Source organism: Amblyomma americanum, chromosome 6 (genome assembly GCF_052857255.1).
Source record: "Amblyomma americanum isolate KBUSLIRL-KWMA chromosome 6, ASM5285725v1, whole genome shotgun sequence".
NCBI lineage: Eukaryota > Metazoa > Arthropoda > Arachnida > Ixodida > Ixodidae > Amblyomma > Amblyomma americanum.
Genome location: NC_135502.1, coordinates 49,177,577 through 49,189,398, shown reverse-complemented (window position 1 = coordinate 49,189,398; position 11,822 = coordinate 49,177,577). Strand labels below are relative to the sequence as shown.

The 11,822-nt window shown below is 46.6% G+C and overlaps 1 protein-coding gene across 1 annotated transcript; it reads left to right on the top strand.

The window, feature by feature from the left end:
* Positions 1-3,544: 3,544 nt before the first annotated feature.
* On the top strand, positions 3,545-11,166 carry LOC144094694 (beta-1,3-galactosyltransferase 9-like). The gene is made up of 4 exons (XM_077628612.1): positions 3,545-3,627; positions 6,053-6,358; positions 7,626-7,830; positions 10,655-11,166. Exons 1-4 carry the CDS (start codon positions 3,623-3,625, stop codon positions 11,141-11,143), a joined length of 1,005 nt encoding a protein of 334 aa, XP_077484738.1. The 5' UTR covers positions 3,545-3,622; the 3' UTR covers positions 11,144-11,166.
* The last annotated feature ends 656 nt before the right edge of the window (positions 11,167-11,822 follow it).

Here is an 11,822-nt window from a genome sequence, read left to right as displayed (position 1 = left end):
GGAAAAATAATATATAGCACACATCAATTTATGAACTGATTAAATAGTCGTTTTCTGGCGCTCTGCAGCATTTCGCACCGCAACTTTTGCCGGAAGCGTACTAGATAAAAAGGTGTTTTTAAAAATTATTTTGAATTTATCAAGCTGAAAAGAAAACAAAACCACCCCGTGTAATCACATACATTGTTCAACGAAATGGTTGAGGTTGCCTCTAGCTGTCTTGCCTAAGTATTGTTTTAATCCTTGGCTACCGTTAGACGGGACACCTGGTGGTACGGTAAGCCGGCTGCGTTGCGCTGCTTGTCTCAGATGCGACTGAAAAGCAGGTGAAAGCAGATCCTGCTGCTACACAAGCCTTACGGATCGCCCCAAGTCCGGGAAAGGAAGCGCAAAAGAAATCAAAAGGCAACATGACCTTCAGCGAAAAATGCCAGGCCAGCAGGCGCCGGCGTCAAGACCTCGCTAAGCCTGCCGCCACAGCCGAATGAATGAGGAGTCGGAGGCAAAGAAAAGCCCACGGAGCTACTAAGGAATTTCACAATGGATTCCGGGTCCCCATGGAAAGCCTTTGTGGTCGCAGTTGATGTGTGATCGCCTGTTGTTCCGCAGAGGCCTCGCGGCGTTAGGCTTGCTTATCACCTTTGTGGTGCCAAATTCTTTTTAGACCGCCCACCTCACTGCACTTAGTTTGTGCACCCATTACAGGGTGATATTTTGTAACAACAGTGCCTCGAATCTTTGCAGTGTTTGTTCATTATTCAAAGCTGCCGACGCGCCGCTTTATCGCTTTGTTTTCGATGCAAGTTCGCTATCAGCTTTAAATTGAGTCCGGCCGACAGCGGCGGGTATTCTGTTGAACGACCGCCGAGCACGCTACTTGCTACGCACCCGCCGAGTGATTCAAACCATTGTGTGCGTAAGTCAGCCCAAACAAAGAGTTTTGTTTAGACGCCACTTTAGTAGTCTTTCTGCTGTCCGGACTGCAGTCACTACTTGGTGACAATAGTAAATTGTTAACTGTGGGGCTTAACGACCGAAAGCGACACATGGCCTCTGAAAGCGTTTTGGGCGAGTTCGTTTTTCATGATAGACGTGAGGCTTTTTCCATGATGCACAGGGCTGTGTTGTTCCCGTTTATAGTCTTCCCTCTGCTCTCTTCTTAGGTCCTGTGTCGTTGCGCTGACTCACGTCCATCATGGGTTATCAGGGTCACCATGGGGAACGTACGCTGCCAAGGCGTCACTGCAATTGTTCCATTCGGTGACTCAAAACTGCTTTTGTCAGCCGCTTGGGCCGCTGCAAACGCGAGAACACATTCTGCGCGATTAGATACCCGCGTTTGGCTGACAGCATTCATTGCCTAGCTTCTCTCGGCGTAGCCCAGATAGCTGACGCACGGCACGTGCGCCTTCGACAGAGCGCGGAGGCTCACGCTAATAAGTGCCTGAAGGTGGCGCGGAAAAGTACTAATAGTACTACCTAAAACAGCTCGCTCCTCTCGCTAGGCAGTGCGTTATGGCGCTGCAATCGACACCGCAAACTTCAGTTTCAAGTTCCCCATAGTTGAGGGTTTTCGATTAGTTTCAACCTTTTGGGATTCTTTTTTATGCACGGACACAGGTGTGCTATGCAGCACCGCGGCGTTTAATTTCGTTGCAACATTTCCTCAACCAATCATGACATTACTTTAAAATTATGCATCACGATGTCAAGTGTGCCACAAATAAGACCAGCGTTTTTAAATCGACAACCTTACTCTATGGCTAAGCGGTGTGTGAGCTAATTGTACTTGAATTCGTTCGCGCGCGCGTGTGTGTGTGTGTGTGTGTGTGTGTGTGTGTGTGTGCGTGCGTGCGTGCGTGCGTGCGTGCGTGTGTGTGTGTGTGTGTGTGTGTGTGTGTGTGTGTGTGTGTGTGCGTGCGTGCGTGCGTGCGTGCGTGCGTGCGTGCGTGCGTGCGTGTGTGTGTGTGTGTGTGTGTGTGTGTGTGTGTGTGTGTGTGTGTGTGTGTGTGTGTGTGTGTGTGTGTGTGTGTGTGTGTGTGTGCGTGCGTGCGTGCGTGCGTGCGTGCGTGCGTGCGTGTGTGTGTGTGTGTGTGTGTGTGTGTGTGTGTGTGTGTGTGTGTGTGTGTGTGTGTGTGTGTGTGCGTGCGTGCGTGCGTGCGTGCGTGCGTGCGTGCGTGTGTGTGTGTGTGTGTGTGTGTGTGTGTGTGTGTGTGTGTGTGTGTGTGTGTGTGTGTGTGTGCGTGCGTGCGTGCGTGCGTGCGTGCGTGTTTGCGTGCGTGCGTGCGTGCGTGCGTGCGTGTGTGTGTGTGTGTGTGTGTGTGTGTGTGTGTGTGTGTGTGTGTGTGTGTGTGTGTGTGTGTGTGTGTGTGTGTGTGTGTGTGTGTGTGTGTGTGTGTGTGTGTGTGTGAGTGTGTGTGTGTGTGTGTGTGTGTGTGTGTGTGTGTGTGTGTGTGTGTGTGTGAAAAAAAAACAGTTAATGAACAGAATACATCGAGCTTAGTTGGATAGGCCCGTATTTCAGGAGCCCATTGGCTTCTGCCGCCGCTTTTTACCGGTTCACCAGTCAAAGCTGGTCCTCCGGGTTTAAGCTGGGATTCACCGCCTCCCATTCTTCAGTTTTTGGGTCATTGATTCGCGTTAGAAGAAAAAAGTTTACACAGTTGCTAAAAAATTCGCGAAAATTCAACTATATACAAAGCAAAAGTTGTCATTCATTTTAACATCTGCAAATCTATCCTCCTTAGAGCATTCTTTAACGGCACAAACCTACAGCCACTTAAAGACAGCATTGCTACCCCGCCTTTCCTTTTCTTGATACCACTACTATAATTATAAGTTCTACGCAGAAGTGCACCCTTTGTGTCTTCGGCAAAGCGAGGGCACGCGAGTGTCAAACGATTCTATGTATTAAGCGTGAAACGGAGTGGAACGCAGATACTTATGCCTGTAAAACGAAAGGAGAAAAAATTCCTCATGGTGAGCTACCTGTTCATAATGGGTATGTGCCATGTCACGAAGGCAACAACAACAACAACAACAAATGCGAAATAACAAATCGTAGCCCCACTAGAAGACAAAGAAGAACAATGCGCGAGATTGGAAGTTGAATCTGTAGACAATTTTTTTCTTCTACTGTCCAAAGTTCGCACTTCAGAGAAAGATATAGTGGAGGTCCCTCTCTCTAGGTTAGGGCTCCCGTTATCTCTCCCAGAGTTATTATCGTTTTGTGCGAGCGCCAAAGGATTTGCATTGGGTTCAAGTTGTGGGATTCTCCATGATTACATAATTGCAACTGGTAGGTTGATTTGCAAACTTTTTTAATATTCTTCGAGCTCTTCTTTTTTCACCAGAATTATGTCTGTTATTTAACTTTAAATATTCTTCTTCCGTTTTTATTGATGCATTTTTCGAAATTCACGCTTGCAGCTAAAATTTTGTCGTAATCTCCTATGCAAATTTGTTTCTACCACTGCACCTTGGCCAATCCCCCCACGTGGGTATGTGTCATGTTTACTGAGGTAAAGAAGAAGAAGAAGAAGAGATTGTTCTCGGACAGTTGCGAGGCCTGCAACTGCAGTTTTGCTGACGCTTTGCTCTGCCGCCTATTCTGTTGTCCGCCATGAGGTAAGCCATTTTTCTTGTTGTAATGATGAAGCTGTATTTAAGGTGGCGAGATTACACTTACCAAATACCATTTAATCTTACACGTGCGTCATGGGCGACATACAATACAGAGCTCGGCAGATGCCTGAACCTGTCTTTTATTGAAGGTATAATAGGGCGCTCCTTTTGTAAGCGCTGAACGTGCATCCACAGTGAGCCTGCTCACAATCACATTTCAAATTTTCTTGCGCAATGGGCCTTAAGATTCAGTTTATCGCTATGCAAGCTTTTATTATTGTGCCTATTCTCGAATTCTGCCAAGATCCGGAGAAAATGCACAATAGCAATAGCTTGAATTGCGATAAAATTGATCGTAAGGCTCATTGCTAAGAGGATAGTTTAAATGTGCGCGACGGTGCGCTCTTAGAGATGGGAACTTGTCACTTCAGTCACAGCCACTTCTGTGACAACAGGCGTAAAGTCAAACTGCTGGCTTGGATCCGCATATTGCAGGCATAATGTAGCTTTTTTCGAGCGTATAAGCACAAATCATCGTAGCTTGCGCCCAAAAAGCAACGGACGCTGCTTTCGTCAAGTGTCTGAATGCTAACCAGCTCGTATGACTGCAGACGTTACGGTGGACGCCAATCTGTACAGTGGCAACTCATGGACTCTGATTTGTCATCACGGATTGGTGCGCACTGTCCGGAATTCATTTCTGCTCTTCGATTTGGCAGGATAGTTCTGTCAGCAAGTTTTTCTGTTGCTAAACGTGCACCTTTAAACCAACGGAGAGATCCAGAAGAGTATCATTTCCAGATGACCATCTCAACAGTGGCGTGACTGATGCCATCGAAATGCGGTCGCACGAGCCGGTAATGAGCACTGAAAATTGCTTTTGAGGAAAGGAAAGCACGCAGCAAACTCTTCACTTCACAATGAACACCTGAAGCGTGGTGCCATGGAAGATGTAAAGAGGGGATGAAAAACAAATAGATAAACAGGTTCCGTATTGAAGGGCTCCGGAATAATTCCTGAGGACCTGTAACGTCGGACAGCACACGGGCGCCTTTTTCCTGTTTGGCCTCTATTGAAACGCGTGTCCTGATAGAAAATAGGATCTCATTGGGAAGAAGGCTTGTGCCTCCTCCCCCACGAGGGCGAAAATTGTTAGTCCGGAAACATTGTTTTCAATGTCCCACTCTTTGCTATCATTATGCAAGCGCACGAAGTCCCTCAAGCCCACTTTTCTTTTAGGACCCGTGGTACTGCACTTTCTTCTCATGTGAGTGAATATTCATTTCCGAGGTTTAACCTCTCGAAGTAACACGTGGACTGTCAGGAACGATGCAGTGGAGAGCTTCGGATTAAATTCAGTCACCTAGAGTTGACTAACGTGCCCTGGTATCCCACACAACCCGGACGCCCTTTGCGTTTCGGGATTGACCCGGAGTCCTTCGACTCAGTAGCCGAGGGCGCTAACTATTAAGCCAGCGGATATATCCTATTGTAAAAATGTGATGCTTGCTGAGACAGCCTTACTATGATCATGTTGCTTTTCTCGTTGGCATATATTTCTAGGCTTCACGCCTGAGATTGTAAATGTTTTGCTATAAAAAACTAGAAAATTTTGGATCGGCTTTGTGGTAACTTTAGCGACTTCATAGCATAAATTTTATGGTTACAATAAGAAAATTTTAATTTTAGAAATGATTCTCATCACGCACGCGCCAGAAGTACGCTCATTTGCTAGATTTAATGAAAATTAATGGAGCCCTTACCCAAAAGTGCTAAACCCAAGTGACTAGAACATACCGTGGCCAAAGGTGTATTTAGATTCACTCAATCTGCGGCCCTCTGCAGAAATGTTCTTTATTCTAATTTAAAGAAGTAGTCTTCCAGACGCGGCGCCAAATCTCAAACGTGTTGGCAGATAGCAGCTTTGGAAGCCCCAGCAAGTACAACAAAAATAGCATACTAGACTTGATCCGAGTGGTGTACAAGGATATATATGACGACCTACGTACGGCATGTCAAAATGTCGTGTACGCCGAGCGTGAGTGAGCAGTCGCACATCGTGGCTACACTCTAAACAAAAAGGAGTAAAAAGGGAGTAAACTGTCCTCCAGTGCACTTAGTTTTATAATAATAGGTGCGCTAGGGGACAGCATACTACTGTTTTGAGTACAGCTAAGATATTCTCTTTTGTTCCTATTTTAGAAGTGAAGTACCACATGACCGTTTTTTGCCTAGTTGTAGGAAAACCGGATAGTATTTGGTTCATGGTTTATGGTTCATGAGGGTTTAACAACCCGAAGCGACTCAGGCTATGAGGGACGCCGTAGTGAAGGTCTCCGGAAATTTAGGCCACCCGGGCTTCTTTAACATGCACTGCCATCGCACTTTTCATCTTCTCGGTGTTCTTTCGGGCAACAACGATACACAGGATGCTAGTGGCAGCGATCCGCTTCAGCCGCTCACCACGTGCCCTGCTGGCCCTTTGCGTGCTGTCGATCTCCGGATTGGTGCTCATTTGCCGGAAGGGGCAACCCTGGGCCTCCATCTTCTCTCACTACCCGCCATGGCTGTGCACCCGCAACACCACCCAGGTTGTTTTCGCGATCCGGTCGTGGCCCAAAAATGCGGCGCGGCGCCACGCCATCCGGCACACCATGGCACACGCTGCCGTTCGTGCAGCGATGCCCAGTTGGTCGTTCCTCTTCTACATGGGCTACGTCAACGACTTGGGAATGTGAGCAACTTTAACTAAAGCAGCAAAGGCGAAACTGGTGTAGACAAGGCAATTGTTTCTTGCGGAAAGGAAAAGCGCGGAAACTCTAGTGCTCAGTGTCGTTGCGATAACGCCGTCGACGTCGCCGTATATTCTGAAAACAGTAGTCTTAACGCTATCGCGTAAAAATCAACAGCGCTTTACAAAAACGCACTGGGAAAATAATTTTCGAAGCAGAGTGTGACAGACTTTGCGGACAACCATTATAAGGTGAAAGCCTTCAATTGCTCATACTCCCGGCCATGGATCTGTTCGACATCCATTACGTCCAGCAACTCAATAAGAACACAGATCTTTGTGCACGGTGGGATTCGAACCACTATCATTCCGTTCCGCAGCAGAGCGTGCTAACGACGACGCTACTTCCTGCCAACTCATATGTAGTTCTCCTTGTCTATGACGCTGGATAGAGTTTGCGGAAAGGCGTCGAATCAGACGGATGCCTCCCAAACGCCCTTCAGTGTCTCCAGCATTTAAGATTCACGAACAATTGTGTACCTAATCAACATCTCAACCACACATCAGTAACACAAGCAGCAAAACCACGCTAATGGCTTTCGCCTCACCGCACTTAAAGTCAACAAAGTTCCCCCTGAATTTTTATTGTTTCACAGTGCTACCTGTTCAAAGAATATAGCTGATTTAGAATTCTTTGCCAGATAAAAAAGCCATTGAAGATTTCCGAAGCGTCCGAAGCGTTTTAATGATAAAACTTCATCTGCATATAGGGAAACTAAATAAAATAAAAAGCAAAATAAGTTATTTGCGCTTAAAGCAAAGTTTGTACAACATAGTAAATCTTCGAATTTTATCAACAGTTAAACTAAAATTTATTAATGATATCGCAGAATTTTGTGCATAAAGAGGTATTATTGGCTTATGAGAGCCGATGTTCGTGACACCCGTAAATAAATAAGACTAATAGCCGATACTCATGGTTAGTTGGCTTTGTGCCATCCCAATCGTTATTGTGATTAAAAGAATAAAAATGCAGGCAGTTACATGTTCAAAACTTCTCTAACAACCAAGTGGCTTAAATTATCTCTCGTGGTAGAGAAAAGCCGCAGCGGAAAGTTTGCAGAACATACGATAGAGAAAAGATATGCTTGATTTGGCTGGAAAAATATTACGTATTTCCAACTGTATAAAACGGCCTCTTGTAGAGAGAAATCAACGTTCAAAGTTAATTTCTTTTCTCTTTGTTCATATCTCGTCGTCTTCTTTCCAGGATGGACTCTGTTGTAAGCGAGATCTCAAGTTATGGTGACGTGCTTATATCTGCCCTCAACTCCGAACCCAACAACTCGGTGGATATCGCGCTGGACATGATGCGCTGGGTGGAAGAACGCTGTGGCAAAGGGCGGCCGCTGCGTCTTTTCATTCACGCCAACGACACCGTATTTGCTGACCCGGTAGCGCTCGAGGATTACTCGGTGCGTGCCCTTGCTAGGAAATTACGCTGCTTTTACAAAACCAAATGCACTTTTTCGAGCCTACCATTATGTGGCAGCTTTGCTGTTGAAACCACTGTATGCTTTTCTAAAATTAATCAGCTCCATAACCTCTGCGTCCTGGTGCGCTTAACACGGTAATTATGCCAATCTAGATTTTTGAAACAAGCCCTGCAGAGCAGTAGCTTGTGGCAAGCGTTTTTTACTTTTTTTGGTATTTCCAATTGAGCAGCACAAACGGCCAGCATTAGAATAGTTTTCGGAAAATCCAACTAAAACGCAACAGAGAACGACATGGATGTATATGGGTTGTGTTCTCTAGTGGCTGGCGCCTTCTCAGTGTGTCAAAAAGGGCTATCTTTTCTGGCTACTTGTAAAATAGGACTATTAAGATTCCACGTGCTTTATGTGCGAAAACAATCATACGATAGTCATAGCCGAGCAAAAACCTTGCTTGCTCATCTTGCTTGTACATCACTCATTGCCATAGCAACTGTGACGCCAAGCGGCAAGAATTTAGCCCGGGCCACCCCCTAAATTTCACCTTGGCTGATTTGAACCAAAATCGATGACCAGCCATAACTGCGCGTGACTAACAGAATGGCGACCTCTAAACTTGGCACGGGTCATTTCCAAACTTTGGCCCGGGTCATCCCCGAAATTTGACCATAGCCGATTTGGACAAAAATCGATAACCAACCATAATTGACCGTGCCCGACATGATGGAGACCTCTAAATTTCCCTCGGGTAACTTCCAAAAGTTTGGTCCCGGCCATCTCCCGAAAAAGTAGTTCACAGCTTTGAGACTTGCGCCATCTCGTTGCAATGGTGTCGCTTGGGGCGTCGCCATTCACGTCACTATGCTTTCGCACGTCACACGCCTGTTTAAGCGGAGTTAAATTCCGGCTAATTTTTATTACATATAGGTTGCGAGCAAAGTATTCAATAATTACTGAGGGAGGTCTTCCAACAGCTATTCAAAACAGGAAAACGTGGGCTATTACCGTGTCTCGCCTTCAGATAAACGAGTGCTCGGAGTACAGCACGAAATGACTACAAAGAACTTGAAGGGGAACAATGATTGCCCAAAGGTTTTTATCTCTTTTACCTCTTGATGCCCTCATCGACACGTATGGTGTCTCTACAGCGGCTATCAGTCGTTGAGTAGACTATCGGGCCCTCAAAGTTGCTCAGTTCTTAAAGTTTAGACGCGCGATGCCAAGTTTCGAAGCATTACGCTACGCTATCGTGTGATGTGTCGTGGCACCTAGTTTTAAACTCGTTTTCAGACAATGCTATCTTTCTCTGGAGAGGAAAGGTTTCAGATGCTGGTGCTAGTGCGAGCGAATCAATACGATAGAGTAAGAATTTCGCAGGGCTGACATAATGAAGAGCTGGCGTAATAGATTTGGACAAATGAAGAAATTAATAATAATAATTGGTTTTGGGGGAAAGGAAATGGTGCAGTATCTGTCTCATATATCGTTGGACACCTGAACCGCGCCGTAAGGGAAGGAATAATGGAGGGAGTGAAAGAAGAAAGGAAGAAGAGGTGCCGTAGTGGAGGGCTCCGGAATAATTTCGACCACCTGGGGATCTTTAACGTGCACTGACATCGTACAGCACACGGGCGCCTTAGCGTTTTTCCTCCATAAAAACGCAGCCGCCGCGTTCGGGTTCGAACCCGGGAACTCCGGATCAGTAGTCGAGCGCCCTAACCACTGAGCCACCGCGGCGGGGCAAATGAAGAAATTCAATTTTAGAATTACAATGAGCAGGTAACTGGCGGTAATGCCAACATGGGGCCGTATGACAAAATTTCGTTCCTCTTCGTGTTCACTGTAAGACCTTAGATGTCCTCTCATTCCCTTCTTGAAAGTACCGTTGCCTCTAGAGACCAAAGGACTGAATGTGGCAGTCTTTACTATTGAATATCCCAAATGCGAAGCTGTGTAGTACGCGAAGACACAACTATCATTTATACAATTCCCTGTAACATTTAGTGTCTAATAACGAGTATGTTAGAAAGTGGGCTGAAATATGTTTAGTTTGTCTACGTCCCAAAGCGAGCCAGGCTATGAGGGACACCGCAATGGAGGGCTCCGGATGATTTCAATGAAATGGGTTCTTAAACGTACACTGATATCACACAGTACACTGTCCTCTATCATTTTCCCTGCATCAAAACGTGGACGCCGCGACCGGAATTGATTCCGCCTCTTTCCAGCCAGTAGCCGAGCACCAGAACCACGAAGCCACCACGTGGCCGGGACCGACAAACCGTATACCACAATCCTTTCCTTCTTCTAACGCATTCACAACTTGGTACTTTGTATTTTTCTACAAATGGGTGGTGGATAACCGCGCGGTATAGTTCGTGCCAAATGGTTTTAAATATTATTCTCTAATTTTTTCCAGCCCCCGTGCATCCAGCATCGCAACAGCTGTCACGCATCAGGCATTCATTCTACTCATACTATGTATGGCTGACTAGCTATGGAAGAGGACGTTGAATGGCGTAGAGAGCTCGAACCTAGCGAAGCGGTTTCTGAACAATTAGCTATCATGCATATACCGCGTTTAACTAGCTGCAACGCAACCACTCGCTTTCAAGCCTATGTTACCATGAGTTACAAGGGTCGGAGCTCATTCCTAAAATTGATCTTTTTTTTATTCTCACGCTTTTTAAGCTCCATGAATAAAAACTGGTAAGAGTATTCACAAAATTTCGCTGTAAGCGCAACGAGGAGCTGTCGGCGAGACAAAACACGGCCTTAACTGAAAATACTCTTTCGATTCACGCAGCTTCACCTGAATAAAACAGGGCAGCCATCGCTCTACTGCAAAGTGGCCAAAGGTGTCAGTGTTGGTCGCGACCCGCGAGGCGTCAACTTCGTGCCTCGCAACCTCTTCCGCGGTCCGGTGTTTCCTCCCTATTGCGAGGGAGATGCATTCTTCATCAAGGGCACGCACCTGGGCCTGCTGTACTCAGCCTCGCTGTACACGCTCCACTACGCGTTGCTGCCGCAGTACGTGACTGGACACATGGCCGCAATCGTCGACATCAGACACGTGAACATCTCCACGCGGATGGGTGTCGCCGGCAGAATGGGAAGCGACACGGAGTCGCAGAGGAAGATCTCGGCCCAGGCCAAGCTCTTCATCACTGGGGTCGTGTCTAGTGCGTGGAAAGACGTCTGGCTGTACTCGCTGCACAACCAAACTCGTCACACAGGCCTCGAGAAAAGCCTGACGGAGATGATTCTCAAAAACCTCGGGCCTACATACAATTAGCACAGTGTACATTTCCTCATTGTTGCCGCGTTTAAATCCAGTAAAATAAAATGATTTTTGTTCTATAAAGGAGTCGGTTCTGTGCTTCAAACACCAGAATGTCTCTTATCCGGATTGCGTTGTGCACTTCACCGAGTGTAAATATTTGCGACTGCATTAATTTGAAATTCTCACTCATAGTAAAAATAAATTGTGCGCTGCACCGCTTTGGATGATTCAATATCGCAGCTACACCGTACACGACAGACACTCACAAGAGAAAGAGCAGTTTTGCTAGCTTATTTTAACGCGACAGCGTTAAGGAGCTCGTGTCGCAGAAAAGCCGGTGTCGTTGGCGTTGGCCGTGAGCGAAAAATCTCTCCTCCTCCTCCTCCTCGCAATGTACGCCACTGCCCCAGCAGAGAGCGCGACGGCAGCGCAAGGAAAGAAAGGAACGCCTGTCACATATTCCGGTGGACAACCCGGACCCCGACTGAAGGGAAGGAAAATGAAATGTAAATTCATATTAAGCAAAGTAAGTGAGGCCTGTCTCACATATCTCTGTGAACAATCGAACCGCGCCGTAAGGAAAAAAATATGAAATTAAAATTGACTTCAAGGAAAGGATGTGACGTGTCTGACTTATCTCTCGTTCGGGCGCAGTGGGGCCATGCGGGCACGCAGGAATCACGCGGTGAGC